This window comes from Phasianus colchicus, chromosome Z (assembly GCF_987193195.1).
Source record: "Phasianus colchicus chromosome Z, bPhaCol1.hap1.1, whole genome shotgun sequence".
Lineage (NCBI taxonomy): Eukaryota > Metazoa > Chordata > Aves > Galliformes > Phasianidae > Phasianus > Phasianus colchicus.
Window position 1 is genome coordinate 81569073 of NC_143476.1, and position 23011 is coordinate 81592083.

The 23011-nt window shown below is 39.7% G+C and overlaps 1 protein-coding gene across 1 annotated transcript; it reads left to right on the top strand.

Moving 5' to 3' along the window:
- The first annotated feature begins 834 nt into the window (after window positions 1-834).
- On the top strand, window positions 835-22665 carry AMACR (alpha-methylacyl-CoA racemase). The gene is made up of 5 exons (XM_031608409.2): window positions 835-1474; window positions 7227-7370; window positions 9491-9651; window positions 14251-14437; window positions 21634-22665. Exons 1-5 carry the CDS (start codon window positions 1192-1194, stop codon window positions 22041-22043), a joined length of 1185 nt encoding a protein of 394 aa, XP_031464269.1. The 5' UTR covers window positions 835-1191; the 3' UTR covers window positions 22044-22665.
- The last annotated feature ends 346 nt before the right edge of the window (window positions 22666-23011 follow it).

Here is a 23011-nt window from a genome sequence, read left to right on the forward strand (position 1 = left end):
CAAGTGGAAGCTGTGGTTTGGAACTAGATGATTGTTTAGGTTCCTTCCAACTGAAGCCATTCTACGACTCTACGGTAAAACAGGAGATTATTTCTGGCTTAAGCTCCATGATGCTCTTCATGAGCGAAGGGCAGATGGCCCCCACAATGAAGATCTTCCCTTTGTGGCACTGCTGAGCTGATGGCTCCAGGTGGGTGAGCTGTGAGCCTAAAATCTGTTAAAATTTTTATTTATTTAAAATCTCAGTGACATATTTGCTATAAGCAGCTGTGCCAGTCCTGTCTTGACCACTTTACCTGGAGGATAGGCTGTGAGAGGTGGGGCAGTTCAGCCTGGAGAAGAGAAGGCTCAGGGGAAACCTCAGAGCAGCCTGTCAGTACTTAAATAAAGGCTGCAAGAAAGAGGGGGACAGGCTCTTCAGCGGGTTCTGCTGTGGTAAGACCAGGGGAAATGGCTTCAAACTAACAGGGGAGATTTAGATTGGATATGGAGAAGTTTTTTAAAATATGGGTGGTGAGGCACTGGAACAGGCTGCCCAGAGAGGTAGTGGGTGCTCCATCCCTGAAGACACTGAAGGTGAGACTGGAGGAGTATCTGAGCACCCTGATCTAGCTGCAGATGTCCCCATTCATTGCAGGGGAGTTGGATTATATGGCCTTTAAGGCTCCCTTACAACTCAAACTATTCTGTGATTCTGTGATGTGCTGAAGGCAATCTGCTAAGTGGTTAAGATGTCTATGTTGTGAGAACAGACTCTCCAGCAGCGATTACAGCAGCTGGACCAGACAGTGGCAGGACCAGACAGCCCAGCTAAAGGGCAAATCTGGTGAGGGGAAAAAACAAACAAACAAACAAAAAGGTTTCTATCAGCTCATCCACTAATATCCTGGAGTATGCCACGGGGAGGCTGAAGAACGTGTGTGTCTGCGCTCTCACGAACCCTCCGCAGCAGCTTCACAAAGCAAGGAAAGACGACTAGATTTCCACATTCCTCGCTGTTCGCCTGATCCAGAAGGGAAAGCACATCCGCGGGCCTCAGCCTCACCAAAACCAACGGCGCGAGCGGGAAACCCGCCGCCGGCCAAGCCGGAGCCAGGGCGGAGCGGCGGGACCGACCCGGAGGGCCCGAGGGGCGGCACGCCCCGCTCCGCTCCGGGGCCGCCAGGGCCCGCTGCGGCCGTTCGAGGATCGATGTTTCGGCGCTCGGCAGGCAGCGGCCGCGCCATGGCGCTGAGCGGGGTGCGGGTGTTGGAGCTGGCTGGTTTGGCGCCGGCGCCGCTGTGCGGCATGATCCTCGCCGACTTCGGGGCCCGCGTGGTGCGGGTGGACCGGGCCCCCCGCTCCGCCGTGGCCACCGACGTGCAGGGCCGCGGCAAGCGCTCCTTGGCGCTCGACCTCAAGCGGCCCCCGGGCGCGGCGGCTCTGAGGCGGCTGTGCGGCGGGGCGGACGTGCTGATCGAGCCCTTCCGCCACGGTGAGGCGGCGGCGGAGCCCCGGTGCAGGGAGTGAGGGCTGCGCTGCGGGGAGCGGCGCTCGGGGCGGCTCCACGGCGGCGGCTCTGCGAGAGGGAGAGGGCGCGTGCTGTGCTGAGGGGGATCCCTCAGTTTGTGGCCTTTTTGATGTGTGTAGACGGAATGGGAAGGGAACAGCTTCTGGGAGTTTATTTCCCTCGGCTGGGTGGGACAGACGGGGATTTGTGGAATCCATCAGGCCGGCTGCACCAAAGCGAGGAGCTGTGCTGTGCCAGGCCGTGCCCCACGCTGCCCGGGGCAGGCGGAGCACAAGGCGCTGGGCAACGCCCGTGCGTCTGAGAAAGCGTGTGAGCGTGGACAGCGCTCCTGCGGAGTCTGTGGGCCCTGCTCTCACTCGTGAGCTTAACGTAGTACGTAGTCCTGGAGTTTGTGATTCCTCTGCAGGCAGCAGATGTGTGTGAGATGCTTTATTCAGTCATAAACCATGTTTTTAACTTTAGGGATTTCTAGTTCCCAGGGATGGAGCTTCTTCCCTACAAGGACGGAATGAGGGAGATGGGGCTGTTCAGCCTGGGGAAGAGACGGCTCTGGGGTGTCCTGATAGCAGCCTTGCACTATGTAAATAACGGCTGTAAGAAAGATGGGGACAGACACTTCAGCAGGGTCTATTGTGATAGGACAGGGGGCAATGGCTTCAAACTAAGAGCGGAGATTAAGATTGGATTTACAGAAGAAGTTTTTTACAGTAAGGGTGGTGAGGCACTGGAACAAGTTGTCCAGACAGTCTATGGACGCCCCGTTACTGGAGAACTGGAGCAGTCTCTGAGCACCCTGATATAGCTGCAGATGTCCCCATTCATTGCAGGAGAGTTAGGCTGTGTGACCTTTAAGAATCTCTTTCAACTCAAATGGTTCTGTGATTCTATGATTATCTGGAAATGCAAGCAATTCTTTAACTAGACATTAAGGTTTATGGGCCTAAAACTATAAAGGGTAAATGTGTGATCCAGAAACAATTTCATGTGAACCAAAGAGATGAGAAGGGCCTAAGTGGAAGGAGAGTTTCTTTAGGCATGCTTGTACTTTGACCTTCAGACAGTGATCTTGTGGCTCAGTGAATGTTAAACACCCAGTCCTCACTTGTACTTGAAAATCTTGCTTATACAATAGCAAGAGATTCAGCAGAAAGTAGCTTTGACTGTGACTTTGACTGTGTATTCTGAGCCAGTACTGTATCTTTGTTGTCAAATAAGTGAATTTATGGAGGGAGTATATTTGGTTCTGTCAGTAACTCTTTACACTGAAAGTTTTTAGGCAAGCCGTTCCTGAAGCTCGTGTGAATAGTAACCGTTCTTGACAACGGTTCCTATTTTAAACTATGGTCATGAATCCTAAAAACTTTTGTCTTTAGGAAGACTGAAATTTTCTTTCATTTCCTGTTGGTAATTAGATGGACCTTGCTTTTCAGAATAGGTGTGAGTTTGTAGAACTGCGGTACCAAATATCACCCCTTTCTGTGTAACATTGAATATTTTCAGTGCCCAGTAATACAAGAGAAGTAGACTTGAAGTAATTTGAAGATGTAATAATTCTATGAACAGTTTGAAACAAGTTGCAATAATAGGTTCTGGAGTAGAACAGACATATTATGTCAGTATAGGAACCTGTCCTGTTTAATATGTTTATTGATGACCTGGACGAGGAGATTGAATGGACTCTCAGTAAGTTTGTGGATGATACCAAGCTTGGAGGAAGTGTCAGTCTATCCGGGGGAAGGAAGACGCTACAGAGGGATCTGGACAGGCTGCATCACTGGGCTGAGGCCCATAAAGATGACGTTCATAGAATCACAGAATTTTGTGGAAGGTACCTTTAAAGGTCATCTAATACAACTCCCATGCAATGAACAGGGACCTGCACAGCTCAATCAGGTTGCTCAAGGCATGATACAATTTCACTTGGAAGTCTCCAGGGACAGGGCTTCAACGACCTGTTCCAGAGCCTCACCACCCTCACTGTAAAAGATTTTCTGCTTATATCCAGCCTCAGTCTACCCTCTTTAAGATTGAAGCCATTTTCCTTCCGTCACCACAGACCCTGCAAAAGAGTCTGTCCCCTTCTTTCTTGTAGCTTCTCTTCAGGTACTGAAAGGCTGCTATCAGGTCACCAGAGAGCCTTTTCTTCTCCAGGCTGAACAGCCCCAGCTCTTTCAACCTGTAGTCGTAGCAGAGGTGTTCCGTTCCTTGGATTGTTTTTGTGACCCTCCTCTGGATGCATTCCAACAGGTCTTTGTCTCTCCTGTACTGAGAATTCCACATCCAAATGCAGTACTCCAGGTGAGGCCTCACCAGTACAGAGCAGAGGGGCAGGATCACCTCCCTCATCCTGCTGGCCAAACTTCTTTTGATGCAGCTTAGGATACAAACAGCTTTCTGGGCTGCAAGGGCACATTGCTGGCTCATGTCCAGTTTCCTATCCACCATTACCCTAGGTCTTTTTCAGCAGGACTGCTCCTTTCATCCCCCAGCTTGTATTGGTAGTTAAGGTTGTCCTGACCCAGGTGCAAGATCACGCATGTGGATTTGTTGAACCTTGTGAGTTTCACCCGAGCACACTGCTCAAGCCTGTCTAGGTCCCCCTGGATGGCATCCTGTCCCTCTGGTGTGTTGCCCACACCACACACAGCTTGGTGTCACCAGCAAACTTGCTGAGGGTACGCTCAACTGCACTGTCCGTGTCATTGATGAAGATACTAAACAGCATAGATTCCAGTACTGACTTCTGGAGACCCCACTCGTCACTGATCTTCATCCAGATGGAGCCATTGACCACCACTCTCTAGACTCAATCCTGCAGCCAGTTCTTCATTCATTGAACAGTCCACCCATCAAATTCATATCTTTCCAATTTGGAGAGAAGGATGCTGTGGGATAACTTTTCAAAGGTTTACTAAAGTCCAGATAGATGACATCAGTGGCTCTTCCCTTGTCCACTGATGCAGTGACACCATCATCAAACGCCACTAAGGTTGGTCGAAGAGGATTTGCCCTTGGTGAAGCCATGCTGGTTCTCCCCTGTCACCTCACAGCCTTCCATGGGCCTTAACATAGCTTCCAGGAGGATCTCCTCCATGATCTTCCCTGACAGAGAGGTGAGACTGATAAGTCTGCGGTTCCTGGGGTCACCCTTTTTACCCTTTTTAAAAATGGGTGTGATGTTGCCTTTTGTTCAGTCACCAGGGACATCACCTGATTGCCGTGACTTTTGAAATGTCACTGTGAGTGGGGTGACTACATCAGCTCATTCTTTCAGGACTCACGGATGCATCTCAACAGAACCCACAGACTTACGGATATTCAGGTTCCTCAGGTGCTCACAGTCCTGATCTTCGCTTACAGTGGGAAGGATGTTACTTCCCTGATCTCCTATTGCCTAACCAAACATTTGAGGGCTGTGTGGCGAGTTATTGGAGAAGATGGAAGCAAATAATTTCCTCAGCCTTCTCTTGTTACTGTTTTACCAGCTTGCCCGTGTCACTTACTAGGGGAGCACAACCTCCTGGACTTTCCTTTTGTGACTGAGGTACCTGAAGAAGCCTTTCTTGTTCTTTTTGGCATCCCTTGCCAAGGTCAGTTCAAGCTGAGCTTTGGCTTTCCTGACCCCATCCCTATGTAGCCCATCTTTTGATGACAAACTGATTGCCATGTAAGCCATTTTGTTGTCCAGAAAACCAAAGTTCTGGCAACAGTAGCAGCCACAAAGCCAGGTATTTAAAGATAATATCCTTTGATTTGTTTCCATGTCCTTAGCCAATACAGGAGGCAGAGAGGAGAAGATGATCGATGCATTCAGTTCCTTTAGGTGTTGTCCTGAGGCCCTGAAGGCCTTGACCCATGTATAGCTGCTTCATCTCCACCTCTATGGAAAAGTGTACGGAGTTGTACTAGCTAGCTGTACCATACTAGGTAGTTTCCTGGTGACATCTTGACTCCCAGCAGACTTTTCTAAGAACAGGGTCTGCTCATCATGTTGGACATCAGTTCCTTGGAGGGACGAATCACATACAACTAATACCCATCTCTTTTTCTTCAACATGACTCAATAAGACCAAGTGCCAGGTCCTGCATTTTGCCCTCAACAACCCCAGACATTGCTACAGGCTTGGACCGGAGTGTCTGGAAGGCAGTGTGGAGGACATGGACCCAGGGGTGCTTTTTGATGTTCAGCGTGAGCCAGCAATGTGCCTTACTGTCCATGAAGGCATGTCCATGGCATCCTAGCTTGTATCAGAAATAGAGTAGCCAGCAGGAGTAGGGAGGTGAACATCCCCCAGTACTCAGCTCTCGTGAGGCTGCACCTCAGGTACTGTGTTCAGTTTTGGGCTTCTCACTGCAAGACAGTTGTAGAGGCCTTGAAGCATGTCCAGAGAAGGGCAGTGGAGCTGGTGAAGGATCTGAAGCACAAGTCTTAAGAGGAGTGTCTGAGGGAACTGGGATTGCTTAGTCTGAAAGAGACTCGGGGTAGACGTTATCGCTCTCTACAGCCACTTGGAGGGAGGTTGTGGTGAGGTGGGTGTCAGCCTCTTCTCTCACATAACAAGCAATAGGGCTAGAGGGAGTGGCCAGAAGTTGGGCCATGGCAGGTTTGGGTTGGATAGTGGGAAGAATTTCTTCTCTGAGAGAGTGGTCAGGTGTTGGAAGAGGCTGACCAAAGTGGTAGTTCAGTCACCATCCCTGAAGGTGTTCATTAAACATTTAGATGTTGTACTGAAGGATGTGGTTTAGTGGAAAATATTGGTGGTAGGTGTATGGTTGGACTGGAAGATCTTGGAGGTCTTTTCCAACCTTGATGACTCTGTGATTCTATGGGAAGTCAATCCCCTCCTCTCCAAACTGAATCTGCCTGCAATCCCTGTACAGATAATGGCTTATAGTCTGACCAGAAGGCACTGAGCCAATAAAGATCTGTATTTATTTGCAAATTGAATCTGCTTCTTTTAAATCCATTATTTTAGAATGCAAGATAAAAAATTTAGGCTTGATTACTGTAAACCCATGCTGATCAAGCCTTATTTCATTGATTTCTAAAAATTCCTTTTTATCTGCATTAGGAAACAACACATTTTCTTTTGTGTAATTATTGCAAATAAATTGTGGAATATATAGTGGCACAGTCCATTTGTATTAGTGAGTTAGAAGGTACAGGAATGCATGTTGTACTGAGAGGCTAATATGATGAGGAATATGAGCCTGGTCTGGTGGTTGGCAACCCTACCCATGGCATGATGATTGAAACTAGATGATTTTAGAAGTCCTTTTTCACCCAGACCATTTTATAATTCTGTGATATATTCCAGTGAAAAATGGAAGCAATTTCATATCATTTAGATGTGGAAACTGTAAGAGTCAACTCTTTCCTGGGGTGAATTGTTTTAAAGTTATGCCTGCTTTTGGTAGCTTTCTACTACAGAGCAGAGCAAGCTGTTGGCCTGCTTTTGGAAAACAAAACAGAAAGCAGAAGAATAAGAAATGACCCTAAACCTTAATTTGCACTTAATTGGCTTGCATTCAAAATGTATGCAGTTTGCTGGTAATTTGTAACATTATGACTGTTAATGTTTTAATATGAACAATGATTTAGAATGTGTTATTTCAGAAATGGCAGTTCATTTCTGTTGTTTTATGAGTAAACCTTGAATCATCTATGTTATTAAACATAAACGTGAATTAGGATTCTGTGCTTTGTCTCATTAAGGTGTCATGGAAAAACTTGGTCTTGGTCCAGAGGTCCTTCTGCATGAGAACCCCAGACTTATCTATGCTAGACTCACTGGATTTGGTCAGACAGGAAAATACGCCAAGTCTGCAGGTCATGACATCAATTACGTGGCTTTATCAGGTAGGCTGTAAAAATTTCTGTTGAATGAAGTGTTATTTTTCTCCTAAGTCAAGACTCAAGCATTCACTGAGAAGTTCTTTGCACGTAGCTCAGATAACCTCAGATGCAGCCTGATGAGACAACTGACCTGGTCTAAAGCATATCTGTCAATGAAAGGAGGGTTTCTTTCTCCTGCTGCTCCCTGCTCATTTCTCCAGTCAGCTCTCGGGCTTGCTTAACCCCCATGGAAACTCATAAAACGCAGCTCCTTAACAAGACAAAAACTAACTAGGAAAAAAGAGGATGTTTTTCTGGCAGGAAATTGAGATGAAGCAGTTCATTAAGAGGTCTGACATATAAAATGCTTGTACGAGAAAGGATGAAATGCTGTCTGGACTGGACAGTTCTTTTTGGCAGCAACAGTGAGTTGTTAGGCTAGACCAGACTTCTCAGACTGTACAGTTTTTTCCTTCCTTTGTGTTATTTATTGGAATAAGATTTTTTCTTTGTAGAAAGGATGGAAGTTTTTACTCATTTTTGTCTTTCTTTGGGGCTTTTCTCCTAGAAAATCTGATTATAATCCTCAAAGTTCTGTGGATAATTTTGTGTATATTTGTGAGCGTCTGCTTTAAAGTAAAGTAAAGGAAAACTAAACAGCCTAAGCTTTTGTGAGCATGTTTTGCTTTTCTTCTCTAAGTATTTGCATTGACACCAAGTGAGGAGAAAGGAAGTTTAAAATAGACTGTTTTTGTCTGTAGTGCTGTTTTCTTAAAGTATTGTGTTGTGGACAGAATGCTGATTTCAAGTATAACAGTTCTACAGGTATGCAGCATTAAACAACAAAATTACCCAGCTCTGATGATAGCAATCAGTGCACAATCAGTGCTTTCAGGCATAGCCTCATTTACTGCTGTTCTCAGTACTTCTGATTCTGCTGCTTCTCCAAGTGTATGCGGGAGGAGAGAAATCGGGCCAAAAAATTCTTCTTTTCTGCCAACTTGAAGGAAACAGGACAAAGTATTTGAAAGATATCTGTCCTCAAAAATGAGATATTACATTATGAGTAATTTCCTGATGAACTCTGGCTTTCTTTGAATAAATATATTAATGTGATGGTGACTGAGAACCCTAAGATTGTTAAAAGAAATTTCAGTCGGTGATGTGGCTTTACATTTGCATTACAAGCTTTTCAGAATTATTTGTACAGTACACTCTGTTGTACTGAAGTGAGTTAGAGCGTTAGCTAACTAAATAGTGCCTCAAAATCACACAGTTCTCAGGAAATTTTGACAGTGTATATTGTGAGTCTCAGGCCTTAGACTAAAGGCTTAGGACAGACATGACCATATGTGTAGTTTTATTTACCCAAAGGGACCTACAAGGAAGCTAAGAAGAATGAAGTGACAGTAAGAAGGCTGTTCAGGATATCAGAAAAATGCTGACAGATTCAGAGCTCTGACTGAAGTAAATTTACCTACCCTTTATCTATCCTCTTTCATCTTCTGCATAGTCTCTGGCATAAACATAGGTTCTTAGTGTCTGTTGCATGCAATCATAGATTACCTTTGTATGTTATTCATCCATTCCTCTGATACACAACCTGTTTTTCAAGGATAGTTCAAGTGAGAGGATAGAAATGAGGATGTCAGTGTGCAATCTTTTTTTAGTACTATTAATTTGTAGGTTATGTGCACTGAAGATTGTAAACCTGCATTTTTACTTTAAAAGCTTCATGCGAGAAAAATTCACTGTTGTTGCTCTGAGGAATGTTCACAACGCCTACTGAATTTTTTATGGGGGTTCTATCCATGCAGTAGTATTAATATAGAACTATTGCTTACAAGTTAATTTTCATGAAATGTACTTATGTAGCCAAATTATCAGTGATTTATCTATGAGATACTAACTTCTTTATTAATTGATATATTTAGATATGTTTTTACTGATGTGATTTCAGATATCCTGTTATTTTGTGAATGACAGAGTAACTATTTGCTAAAATGTGACTGGAGATGAATCAGAAAGCCATTGGGAGAAGTTTGCTTTGTCCTGTATTTGCCTGTATAAATTGAAAAGAATGAAACTTAACTTACAAACATCAGTTTTAATGGATATGTTTGGTTTGTTTGCTCTGCTTTCAGGTGTGCTGTCAAAGCTGGGTAGAAAAGGTGAAAATCCATATGCACCTTTAAATCTTCTAGCTGATTTTGCTGGTGGAGGTGTGTTATGTGCTCTGGGCATCATTATAGCCCTTTATGAACGTACCATATCTGGCAAAGGGCAGGTTGTTGATGCAAGTATGGTAAGTCTTGTCTTGGGAAAGGGGTGGATAGTGGTTGGATTTGTTTGTTAAGACTTTTTTTTTTCCCCTACTCTAAATCTCTTACAGGGAGGAAGTTGGAGCTACTGACTGAAGTTTAAAATTGAGAACTTGGAGTGGGAAAGTAAATAACCTCAGCTATTTTTTCTACCTGCAGGCAGATTTCACAGGTCACTTTTACCATGACATCCTTTCAACATAGGAGACATACTGAAGTTCTTCTCCAGTGCTTTTCCCTATTTTTCTTCTGCCAGTCTAACTTCTTCAAAAACTGTTAGCTATGTAGATTTGGTGAATAAATTTGGTATTTGGAAATAGGGTATGCAATAAACAACTAATACATTACAGCAAAAATAATGACCCTAATAAAAATATTTGCATTAGTTTTGTCCTAGATAAAACTGCTTGTCAGTTAGAGGTGGATCAGATCTTATGAGAAGCACTGTTCCCTAGAAAAATTACACAGCCATGGATCATTGCCAAGAAATTAATTTCAAACACTTTGCATTAATGTGCTGTAAAATAAAGGATAATTCTTTTATTGCTTAATAATTAATATTGTAGAATTTTTAATCACAGAATCATAGGATGGCTTGGGTTGGAAGGGAGCTCAAGGGTCATCAAGCTCCAACCCCAGTACAAGGCCACCCATATAGAAACACATATAGAAATAATATATATTTACATTTATTCTTGAAACCTTGCAAGTGTGCTGTCTCCCCCCCTCCTCTCCTCTCCTCCCTTTTCTCTTTCACTTTCCTCCTCTCTGAATTTGTTTGTGGGCTTGTTTTATTTCTAATTATTTTTAAAGTGTTTTTTGCATTAAGGTGAATGATGGCAAAGGATTGTGTTTAGTAAATTCACGAGGATGTGGATGTGGGAAGAGCTGCAAGCATGTTGGATGACAGGATTAGAATTGAAACTGACCTTTACAAATTGGAGAGATGACCTGAAAAGAATTGGTTGAAATTCATTGAGACCTCTGCGCTGTAATTTTTTAAAGCATAAAAAATTAGCTGCACAAATGTGATATGATAACAATAGGCTGAAATATCATCCTGGAAGCTTATAGTAGTCACAAGCTGAACATGAGTCAACAATGTAATGTTGTAAAACACATACACACTGTATTGGAATGTATAAACAGGAAATAGAGCCGGCAAGGTTTCTTAAGTGATTCTTCCAATCTGATCAGTATTCCTAAAGCCTCAGAAAAATACTTTTTCTGACACTGGACATTGTCCTTCACAAAAAAAAAAAAAAAAGTCCAATTAGAGGAGATCCAGTGAACATAACAGAAATGATTATGAGTGTAAAAAACATGCCTACAAAGGAGAATTGAAAGGATTTGCATTTTTGTGAAAACATATGGCAAGTCTTCGAATATTTAAAATACTTCTTGTAGTTCAGAATAGAATGGTTCAATTGGAAGGAGCCTTACGAGATTATTTAGCTCAACTGTTTGAAGCACTACTTCATCTTCACTACTCACAGAATCACAGAGTTGTAGGGGCTGGAAGGGACCTTTAGAGATCATTGAGTCCAACCCCCCTGCAAAGCAGGCTCCCTACAGCAGACTGCACAGGTAGGTGTCTAGGTGGGTGTTGAATATCTCGAGAGAAGGAGAATCCACAACCCTCCTAGGCAGCCTGTTCCAGTGCTCTGTCATCCCTGCTGCAAAGAAGTTCCTTCACATGTTGGTGCGGAACTTCCTGTGCTCCAGTTTTTGACTGTTACCCCTTGTCCTGTCCCCACAGACTGCTGAAAAGAGGTTGGCATGTCCCTTTGACTCCCACACTTAAGATATTTATAAACATTAATAAGATCTTCTCTGAGTCTTCTTTTCTCAAGGCTGAACAGATGCAGGTTGCTCAGCCTTTCCAGATAAGAGAGGAACTTTAAGTTACTAAAAAAGGGGAACTATTAGTATAAATTACTAAAAAATAAAATATTTTAAGTTACTAAAAAAAAATTATAGGAGTCGAGTCAGTGCAAGTCCACTAATGTCCTTAGAAGATCTCTGGCTCATTGGGAATGAAATGTGGGGTATTTTTTGGTTGTAGAAACGTGTGTCAGCTGCTTACCTCAGAAGAATTACGTAAATGGTCTGGACAGCTTCATGTATTACCTCTTCTCGTTGACTCTATAAGGATCATAGATTTCAGTACAATGGGCATGATAGTTCCCACTGAGTATGATATAGGGTGGATGCCACAAAGTAGTATGGTAGGCACAGTGATGCTTCTGCACTCTCACTCATGTGAGTCAGGACAACACTCTGGATTCACTTGAAATTTAGACAGAGTCTACAGCTGTTGGTAGGCAGCTGATCAAGTGTGACTCACTGCTTGTGGAAAGACAGCCACAGGAAAAGATGGTGATAATGATCACTTGCATAATAGTCCCATGGCAAGAGCATTCAGCTGTCTGACAGAAGGCTGGGGTTCCAGGTCTTTCTCAGCCTGGAGATGTTCAAAAGTAAAACTCCCACATCCTAGAAGAGTTCCTCCTCAGTCACGAGGATATAAGTTAGATTGGTGTGGGTTTTTTCTCAGTTTTGTTTGAACTGTTTCATTCTGCAGAGGGAACAGAAGACTCATGGAACTGATAGAGGTCATCCAGGGAAATTGTGCCTCTGGATTCTTGTCCCTCCTTCAGAGGTTGTTAATGCTTTTAGCATTAGTATATCATAAATTAAATGCCTAATGATTATGATAATCACTGTACAGTTAGGTTAAAGTGAAGTCTTCCCATATTGTCCTTTTCATGTTTTAAAAGAAAGTGACCACATTAATGTATGTATGTGGTGTAATTTGAGCATGCTGTTGTAGATTTGTTGAGGATGCTAGACACTTTGTCATGAAATGCCGAAGTATTCATGCAGAAGCTAGCTGTCCAGTTACCCAGGTAGGGGTATTTTGAAATCCATGTATCAGACCAAAATAGTAGTGCTATTTTTTGTGTCCCCGGGGCAGATAATACAGTGGATAGATACTGTCAGTAGCTCTGACAAATTTTTGGAACCGAAATCTAACTTGCAGTTAGAGCTTATTCTGGAATTAGCCTCACTTGTTATTACCCTTACTTGCAGTTTTTTTTGTGTAATTCTTTGTTAAAATGAGCAGTGCAAGATAAGATCTTTAATAAAGCAAGCCCTATTTTGATATCTTTTTGCTGGTCTTGCAAGCATGCATATGTTGGTGCATATTATTTTTTTCTAAGAAAGTTAATTTCATCATATGACAGGGCAAAAATATTTTTATATTTGTGCAGGAAATTGAGAAAGAGGTCAAGCAGTACCTATTAAATGAAAACGCCTTCATGACTGCGTATTTCAAAGATTTGCATACTTTAAATTTCTTGTTTTAAATGGTAGAAATTAATATATATGAAAAATTAGTAGCTTTTTATTGTGACGCTTTACTGTGAAAATATGACGTCATCTAATTTTAATCATCATGTTTACACAGTCCTTATTAGCACACAGCTTGAGGAATTGTCTCAATCTCATTGACATTTCTATGTTTTGAGACTGTACTGCATTTCTCTTTTTCAGTCATATATAATGCTTATATAATAGATGTATGTACATTATGCGTTATTAGATGCTTATTGTATACTATATACATATAGCATATTAGATATGTCTTATACATTACATACATATATACTACATATTATATATAAGGTGTAACAAATACACATAGAATACTGGTGAGAACATCTTACAAAAAAAAAAGCCTGTAATAAAATTAATGCTATTTTGCCTTTCAAGCTCCTTGTATTACTACAGAGATGTGAGTATTGACTAGATAGTTACACAGCTCAGGTTTTTCACTTTTCCACTGGAATGTTTCTGGTCATGTCCTATTACTGTCACATCTTCTCTTACAATTTTTCTTGTGCTGTCATGTCTTCTCTTACAATTTTTCTAGTGCACTCGGAAGAAATTAGACCCTGTTGGTGAGCAAAACTTTAGAGTATGGTTTTGCTAGGAAAGACGGGAACAAGTAATTACATAAAAGCTGAACAACCTGAATTTTCAGCTAGGTTACTTTGCATAACCAAAATTTTGAGGAGAAATCTGAAACAGGATTAACCATGTTTTCTAGTGCCGTATTCATGAGACAGTTGCCTATTCAAAGGTTATCCTGGTATGTTGCTATACTTCTCAGTGACAAGAGTGGGAGAATGTATTTTTTAACTTAGGGATCCAGATGAGCTTTTTGGTTTTCATGTTGTAATAAAATTTTAACCTTTGATTTCCTTCCAGTTGTAAAAGTAGCAGTATAGTCAGTACATTTGAGAAAGTACAGTGTTCAGAATTGTATGGTTTTTTTATATTTTACATAGTTTTATATACATATATATAAGTACCTGAAGATATGATGCTTAAAGATTGATGCTTACTGGTATAGGTATCTTGATTTCTAGAGGTAGAATATTTGATGGTATGCAGTGTTCTATAGAGGCAAGAAGTTTATTCTTTCAAAGAAAATTACTTATTGTTCTCTCTTAGTGGGTATAAAATCACTAAAGATTTACTGAAGCTGTTGTTTTGTTTTTCTGTGCATCTTTAAGGTAGAAGGAATAGCATACATAAGTTCTTTTCTGTGGAAATCACAAAATTTAGGACTCTGGAATAGACCACGAGGTGAGAACCTACTAGACAGTGGTGCACCATTTTATGAAACCTACAAGACCTCTGATGGAAAATTCATGGCTGTTGGTGCTATTGAGCCTCAATTCTATGACCAATTAATAAAGGGTGAGTAGCCTGGAGTAGTTTTTTCTCATCAACAATGCATTATTGAATGACATGAAGTTAGTCCTGTTGATTTCTCTGTAAAAGCCAAACACTTCCTGAAATCGGTAGCAGAAGACTTTCCTCTTCTGGGAATTGATGTGTTTATTTTTCGTCCTTTTGTGTTACTACACTTAAATGAGAAATTTTCTTCTGGAATTACAGCATTGGTAATCCTGATGTGACTTGGTTTAAGCACTAATGAACTATTTTTCGGAACCATTTTCTTCAATAGAAAGTGAATATGCTTTAAAAGAAGGCTTAATTCTTTGATACTGCAAATAAGACTGCAAGTTTCCATTATTTCTGCTATAAAATTTTTAAAGAGGATTGAACTTATTTTAGAAGTAAATGCTTATTGAAAATAATTAAGGTAAACTGGAAAATTTTATAAAAAACAAAATTTTATGAATTGATTTCTGTTGCAGAATTTGCGTGTTCTTTTTTTTATGTGTGTGACCATCTATGGATGTGATTTCTGTATTTGACTTAAGAGTTTTGAAATAGGATTATAAAATTCAGTTTACCTGCCAGAGCTCACAGAGCATTTGCAAAGTGCTCTGACATTGGGTTTGGATTTGGGTGGTGCTGTGTGGAGTGAGGAGTTGGACTCAGTGATCCATACAGCTCCCTTCCAACTCACAACATTCTGTAGTTCTCTGCAGAATCATTATTGCATGAGCTTAAAACATACAGTAATGTTTTAATTTCATAAATTTGTGGCATTAAGAAATTAAATCTTACTTCCCAAAATAATTTGATGTATGTTTTCTGTTTCTAGTGTTCTGAGTATGAAATATATCAAAAGTTGTCAATCTAATTTTAATTTTGTTTAATGAGAAAGAGTACCAGCATACAATATAGCTAATGTGGATATTTTCAGATGGTGTTATGTGTACAGCTTTTTTGTACAGATGACTTAAACATGGTAAATCTTTGCTGAGTGAGGATGACAGTGCTTTATTCAGTGACTCTTTACTGATGATTCTGTCAGTTGTAGAGCTGGTACCTTCTCATGCCAGCTCTGCCACAGTCTGTGCTAACAAGAGCATCATCAGTGCCAGGACCTGCACTTTTTTGGAGTTTTTGAAAATCAGGAGTGCAATTAAGACAAGACAACATGAAGGTATGGGGTTGTAAGATGAGACATGCCTTTGATGAGTGAGATCCCTAAATAGCTAAGGGCTGTTTATCAGAATTGTTGCATGTTGATATGTGAAATGCAGGTGACAGGCTCCTGAAGTAACTCATTGATTTGCTTAGCGCTATGTGCTGCACCCAGATAGATGCTAGGTTTGGAAGATCCATGTTCCAGCCTGAAGATAGATGTACACTTGTTTCTAGTTGACCTGAGAGTACCTTGTACGTCTTTAAGTTCAATTTTTATGCTACTCTTTCTTGAAAGAGACTGTTGTTTATTTCATGCTGCAGTTCCTGGAAATGCTATTTTCATCCAACCTCAGGAATCTTTCTTCACCTGCAAGAAAGAATTTGAGATGAAAAATAAGTGTAAAGCTATATTGAAGTAAAATTTAACCTCCTATTTTGGAAGGTACGGAATTAGAATTCCAGTACATATCTTTAGGGAGAAGGCTCACATTAAGTACAAAGGAAAGAAAAAAGAATAAATCTGTAGTACTCATGGCTACAGTGTTTTATTCTTCTCAGGAGAGTAAGTTGCAGGAATGGAATAGAATCCATAGTTGTTATTAACGGAAGTAGATTCTGTAATGGAGTCAAGTGTTGGTTTGTCACTTTTTCTCAGTGAACCTTTGCTGAGCACCCAGCCTCCTGTGCTGATCTTTGTCCAGGATGAAGTCTTAGGCTTTTCTCTGTCAGCAAGCCAGTCACATTTTCTGCAAAAATCGTTATGATAGATGAATCTGGTATTCACACAGTATATCATGATCAATAATTTCTGTCTTTCCTAAATATCTATTTGCTGAGAAAACTGCTGAAATCTATTGTACCCTTCGTGATTTTTCAAAAATTCATAGTGTAAATTTGGAGCAGCAACTATAAATTCATCTGTCTGTGCTTTATTTTCATGCTTGAAAATAAATTCCATTTGCTTAAAATGTGTGTTTACTTAATTTTAACAGCTGAAGTTTCAGAAGTTATTTCAGCTATAAAAAACCTGTGTGCTTAGATGTAAGTTACAAAATCACAGAATGTTAGGGATTGGAAGGGACCTCGAAAGATCTTGTAGTCCAATCCCCCTGCTGGGGCAGGAACACCTAAATCAGGTCACACAGGAATGTGTCCAGGTGGATTTTGAGTGTCTCCAGAGAAGAAGACCCCCAGCCTCCCTGGACAGCCTGTTCTGATGTTCTGTTACCATTACTGTGAAGATGTTTTTTTCTCATATTAACATGGAACCTCTTGTGTTCCAGCTTGCACCCATTGCCCTTTGTCCTATCATTGGTTCTAAGTATCTAAGTTCTAAGGCTGGAATGTATAATCACAGCTGTGTGTGTTTCAGTGAGCTTCTTTCAAAAATTCAGTGTACAGACTGCAGTCCTTTAAGGAAATACTGCTTTTTGGCCTATAATTACATTTTTTCTCATTTCCACTCACTAATTTTCTTTCTGTATTCTGTAAAAGTGAGACTGAACTAATATTTTTTCACTACACTGTTTTTAAAATAAGTTGTTTTTCCTCATTGTATTCATGAGCGTATTATGAATTTTTTATACTTTCACATAGGAATAATTACCCCCTTCAGTAGCTCTGCTTGCAAGCTTTCTGAGGCAGTAGTGTACTGCATTAGAACAGATGATTCGTCTTATGCCTTTGGGAATTTTCTTCCTTTCTGAGATATCTGTTACAGCAACTCAGTTCGGAGTTTAAGCTTTTGAATGTTACAGGCAATAAAAAGCAGCTTTTGAGAACTGTATTTCTATTTCACAAATCCGAGGAACTTTGACTTAGGCTGAGTTGTCTGTTCAAGGTATTAACTCTCTGCTTTGAGGTAGCTTTAAAATAGTATGTTCCAGTTTCCATAATTTTATTTCATACTTATATTTTTCCCCCTATAATTCTGGTCAGTTCTGCTGGTGCCGTTCCAGATAAAATCTAAAGCCTCTTTATGTCTCTCTGTCCATACTCATAGAATAAGTTACTTTTATCATTCTTTTGTAATGAGAACACAAGAATAGAGGTTTTGTGAAAGTAATAGTTGGAGATTTAAGGATTGCAAAAGTGAGCAGAGGACGTGATTTCTGAAGGAGTTGTCACTGCCCTGAGAATTCTGGTGACCAGAAGCAAAACTGTCTTTTGGCTTCTGGTTCACTTCAGTGTTTTCCTTAAGAATTAAGAACCCAGTACTGGAATTGAGTGCAGTTAATGAAATAGCAAAGAAAGTTCTTTCTTAAGGATCTTCAGAGGGAAACTTAGTAAGTTAAAGGAAATACATCTTGGTTTGAGAAAAATATTGGCTTTTTGGATTCTGTTCAGCAGGGAAAATTAAATTTTTTACCACAAATTTATAAAATTTAAAAATAAATTGGTTATATGAGAGACTGAAGCTGTATGAAATAGATATGGTAAATAATTGGTATAATACCGTCAGTATCATGAGTTGAATTCTGATTTCACTATAGACTTTTTCGTGTTCACAAGCATGCTTAATCTTTTTGCTTATATTAATTTTATTATTACAAAAGTTAGCCAATGAATAATGAAAATACCTTTGCATTTTACAAGAAACCTGCTGTAAGGTACATGTGCTACTGATACGAAGTCTCAGTATTTAGATAAAAAGAGTCAGAATGTCTTCCTCTGACTTATAAACTGGTTCTGCAAATTTCTTCTGATGTTTAGCAGTATGAGCTTAGTATTGCAGAAGCCAAGCTAAGAGAGGCATATAGAACGTGAAGTTCATGTATCAGGTAAGAAGCATGAACTTTGCCCTGCCTGTGGCAGTGGGGCTGAAACTTGATCCTTGGGGTCCCTTCCAACCCAAACCATTCTATGATTCTATTATTCTATGAACTTTACTGTATAAAGTGAACTTTGTGTAAATTTACATTGATAGGAAAAGCAGAAACACTCAGAAAAAGTATGAACATGTGTTTAATAATTGTTTTACGACATTGAGCAACCTCTGTTTAAAAGGATGGAAAAAAATTTAGAAAGCACTTGAAAAACATAGTTAAATCTTTATGAAGGATTTCTCCAGAGCTCTCCATTTAGTGATGGTGACATACCAATGTACTGTTTCAAAAATCTACTAATGTTCTGAATTCAATGCAGCATCGTTATTAAGAAATGCACTGAGTGCATGAACCTTATAGTTTACAATTAAATTGGAGCTTGTGGTCCTAGTGGTTTCCTCATTACATTTTGGACAATTTTCCCACGTAATTTTAGGTCTTGAGTTTGTTTTGTATGAGTTTTAAAATTTCTGCAGAAATTGTGATTCCAATTTGTTGCTTCAGTAAATAGTGTGCAGATAATGATTCAATAAAGGTGTGGTAATTATGAGAAACTTAAAGCATTGCAAGGACGCTTAATTTTTCTTTCTTTTCCAAAAACCATTATGTCAAAGCTATACCAGATAGGTTATTAGGCTTTTTTAAACAAAAATCTTTAGATGAAAATTGAACAAGAAAAGCTTGGAAACCAGTCTTGATTGCTCTACCAGATACTCTGTGTAAAGGATATTTTGCTTTTGATTACTTTGGGTGAAATATGTCATTTTGCGGTATTCCAAACAATTCTGTACTATGTAATTGTTTCCTAGTTGACTCAGTTGTTCCTGCTGCAATTCTCTTCATCTGCACCACAGATGGTTAGCACAAGCTGGAAAATGAGAGACTTTGGTGCTTAAGTGTTGTCAGTTCATACTATTTAAAGTTGAGGTCTTCAGTGGCCCTTGGAAAATGAGCATGTAATATTAAATTCTAGGTTCTGCATATTGTTCTGTTTTACTAGAGGATGTGCGGTTGGATTCAGCCAACTTTCCATCTGGCACAATCTTCAGATTGTGTGTAATGGGATAACGGTAGGTCATTATTCATATTGGACTGAATGGTAGAACAAAAAGCAAAATTAATAAGCATATTGATGGTAATCAGATAATGTTCCCAGTTGACCTAATTTCAGGCATTGGGATGGAGTCTCAGGTAGTATATTGTTACTTAGGTTTCCACCTGTTGTGGAAGGTAAATTTAGATCACCACCTAGTTCTTAAGTAAACTGTCTCACACTGTTGATTTCTCAGTTAAATGATCAACTCTGTTTTCTAAGGATCATTAGATTGAATTTAATTAAGGATACCTAACCACTGTGAGTACTTAATCCTTTTATGTGAGTGGTTACCTATTATGATATCAATAGCTAGGAATAATAGTGATCTAAGGTGACCTTGTGACTTGATAAGGACAAAGGCTTATCATGTAATAGTAGATAATGGAGTATTCTTGGGAATCTCTAATGTGATGAGAACATTATTATTCTGCCTTTGGCTGTCTTGATTTTCTTCTAAATGTGAACTATTATATTTCTGTGTCTGGACATTAGTAATTTCCTGTGCTATATTTTGCTGTATCAAAGTAAGATTTAGAAGCATGTGTTAATTTTAAAATTACCGTTTAAGAATCTTGTGTGCAGCACCATTTCATATTATAACAGCTTTGTAATTTAGAGGCAACTGTGAGGCCCAAGAAATGCATGTGGTGGAGATTCTGAGGAATGAGAAAGATGTCTTCTCTTCTTCTCCTTTATGTTCTACTTAGCTGCATTTCTACTCCTTTCAGTGATAACGAAGATGTAGACATAGTGCAAGATACAGAAATATTGCTGTTTTCTTTTTTTTTCCTATCTGCAGCTGAAGATGGGAGTTCTGTGTAGATGCTACATGCAAACAGCATCTATTACATAAGCTTGTTAATGGTTGCACATCAGATCATTGTTCTGATAGTAGCTGTATTAAGAGATGTAAGGATAGCTTGAAACTAAAATTTTGCAGAGCTCCACATTTCCTCTGCCTTTTGCACAGAGCAGTTTTCTCCCTTTTTGTTTGTTTTAAAGCATTATGATACAATTGTTCTCAAGCCTGTCTTAATTTCTGAGATTATCTTCTGTCCTGTACCCGATCTCTGCATTTTATCTGCTTCACTGAAGCTGTTAAATTTCAACATGTGATAAATTTGGGTGATTTGCGTAACCTTCTATGTACCAGTTCTGAATTCTGTTTGATGTAGACTGGACATACGGGTTAATTGTGTCTCTTGTTTCTGACTTCTTTTTTTGCTTTTAACTTAGAAGAAATTTTAGCAATTCTTCCATCTCCTTCAAGTAGGAGTGCAAAGAGCAGAATACATGAGAACAGAAATAGAGGTGGGAAATTGCTGCAAAGGAGAAATCTGGACCTCCACATGGAGAAAGTGATGCCTAGTTGGGAGAAGGGCTTAGGACCCCTTAGTTCAGAAAATTTTTAGTACAAAGCCTACATATCAAACTGTTGTGTCTCAGAAGGGCTGTGTGTATTGCACACCTAGGTAGCCCATGTGACTGACCTGGTAAGCTGGGTCCTTAAGCAGTTAAGGGGTGTAGGTTTAAGAGCAAAAGCAGAAGAATCTGAACCTAGGAAGTGTCCTGGAAAGGTGAGAGCAGTGGATGCTGCTGGAGCTCGTTTGGACTGAGTGGGTCTGAGAAGCAGATCAGTTAGCCTGTAGCCACCCACAGCCAAGCTGTCTCATTTGCATTGAGCCTGACCATATCCATCCTCCCTGTCTTCTCAATTCTAGCATGGAAATACCCAATGATTTTGGATTCTTAACAGCTTCTGAGCCATAGGTACATTGCTGCATCCCTCAACCCATTCAGCAGAGTTTTGTACTTTCTAGTAGATAGCACAGTATCTATTCCAGAAAATGTTTTCAGGATGAAGTGTTACCTCTAGGCAGCTGCTGTTCTTATGAAGTGTTTATAAAAATGATGAACTTAGTTAAATACTCTTTGCTCTAATTAGAAATCATGTAACATTTTATTTTCCTGCTCCCTCACCTATGTTGTCAGTATTCTACTACTATTTTTTTTAGTATGCCATGCTGCGTTGGACTGTCTGCAAAATAATAGCATATTGATAAACATAGTTAATTAGGGGCAGCACTTTATTTTATCTAAGCTAAGCTGTTCTGTTTTTCTCCTTTCAGGTCTTGGGCTGGATTCAAGTAAACTTCCCAGTCAATTGAGTTTCTCTGATTGGCCTGAAATGAAGAAAAAGTTTGCATCCATCTTTGCACAGAAGACACAAAGTGAATGGTGCCGTATATTTGATGGAACTGATGCCTGTGTGACCCCTGTTTTATCCTTTGATGATGCTCCCTTACATCAGCATAACAAACAAAGAAGTTCTTTTATCAAAAATGATCAGGAAGAGATAAGTCCTAGACCTGCTCCTCTTCTTTCAAGGACCCCTGCTGTTCCATCATTTGAAAGAGATCCTTTTATAGGCGAGCACACAGAAGAGGTACTTCTAGAATATGGATTTACTCAGGAAGAGATTGCAAAACTTTATTCTGATAAAGTAATAGAATCCAACAAACTAAAAGCTAATTTGTAATCTGATTATGCAAATCAGATGAACTTTGGGCTGATGCCGTAAGATTTAATGTACTGAATTACATGACAAATGAATATTTGTGTGCTGTTTTTTTTAAATGAATATTTTAAATGAAGTTTTAAATCTAATGGAAAATGCTGGGAGTTCTGTATTTGTGTACCTGGGTGGTTTGTGGTCTACGGTGACACCAAAAATGTGTTCTGAAGTTCTGTGCTGTTTGTCATAGTAAGCAGATGTAAGTCCTCAAAATATTTTTAGAATAGTATATCCTGTGAAACTTTCGGTTTATCTAATTCATAGTCAAATTGTTCTTTTGTAATGTATTCCATAATTAATTAAAGGCAAATCTGTTCTTAAAATACAGTTAAATGCTTACTAAGCAGTTGATTCTTTACTCATAGATTAATAGGGATCTTACCATATTGGTTGATTTACCTTATCATACCCAAACAATGATCCGAATAATGCTGTTTTCTTGTGTTGCTGCAGGGTTACTATGACAAAGTAATTGTATTTAATATCCTGTCTATGTTTTCTTAATACAGTCTCCTGATAGTATTATTTTCAGCTTCCCAGTTTGCCTAAAAAATAATTTCAGAAATAAATTCCTCATTATAAATATCTGCCAAATATTGATCCTTCACTTTCTTTCTGGAAAAATGAAAGGCATGGGTAGTTGCATAGGTTTTAAACAAAGGTTATACTGTAGTGGTTGTTATTTCCTTCAAAGTTAGTAATTTGAAACGTTCTTTTCTCCTTCAACAAATAATATACATTTAAAATAATTAGTTATATATGGATTTAAATATAATCTTCTTTAGTCCAATGTGTGAAGAATTTTGACACAAAGGGTTGTTATTTTAAATAATTTTGGTCATTTTTAAATCTTGCTGAAGATAGGCTTGTTGCCTGTGAAGATTTCCAAATCTGAGATACACTTTATTTTACATTTGTCATGGCAAAGTGTC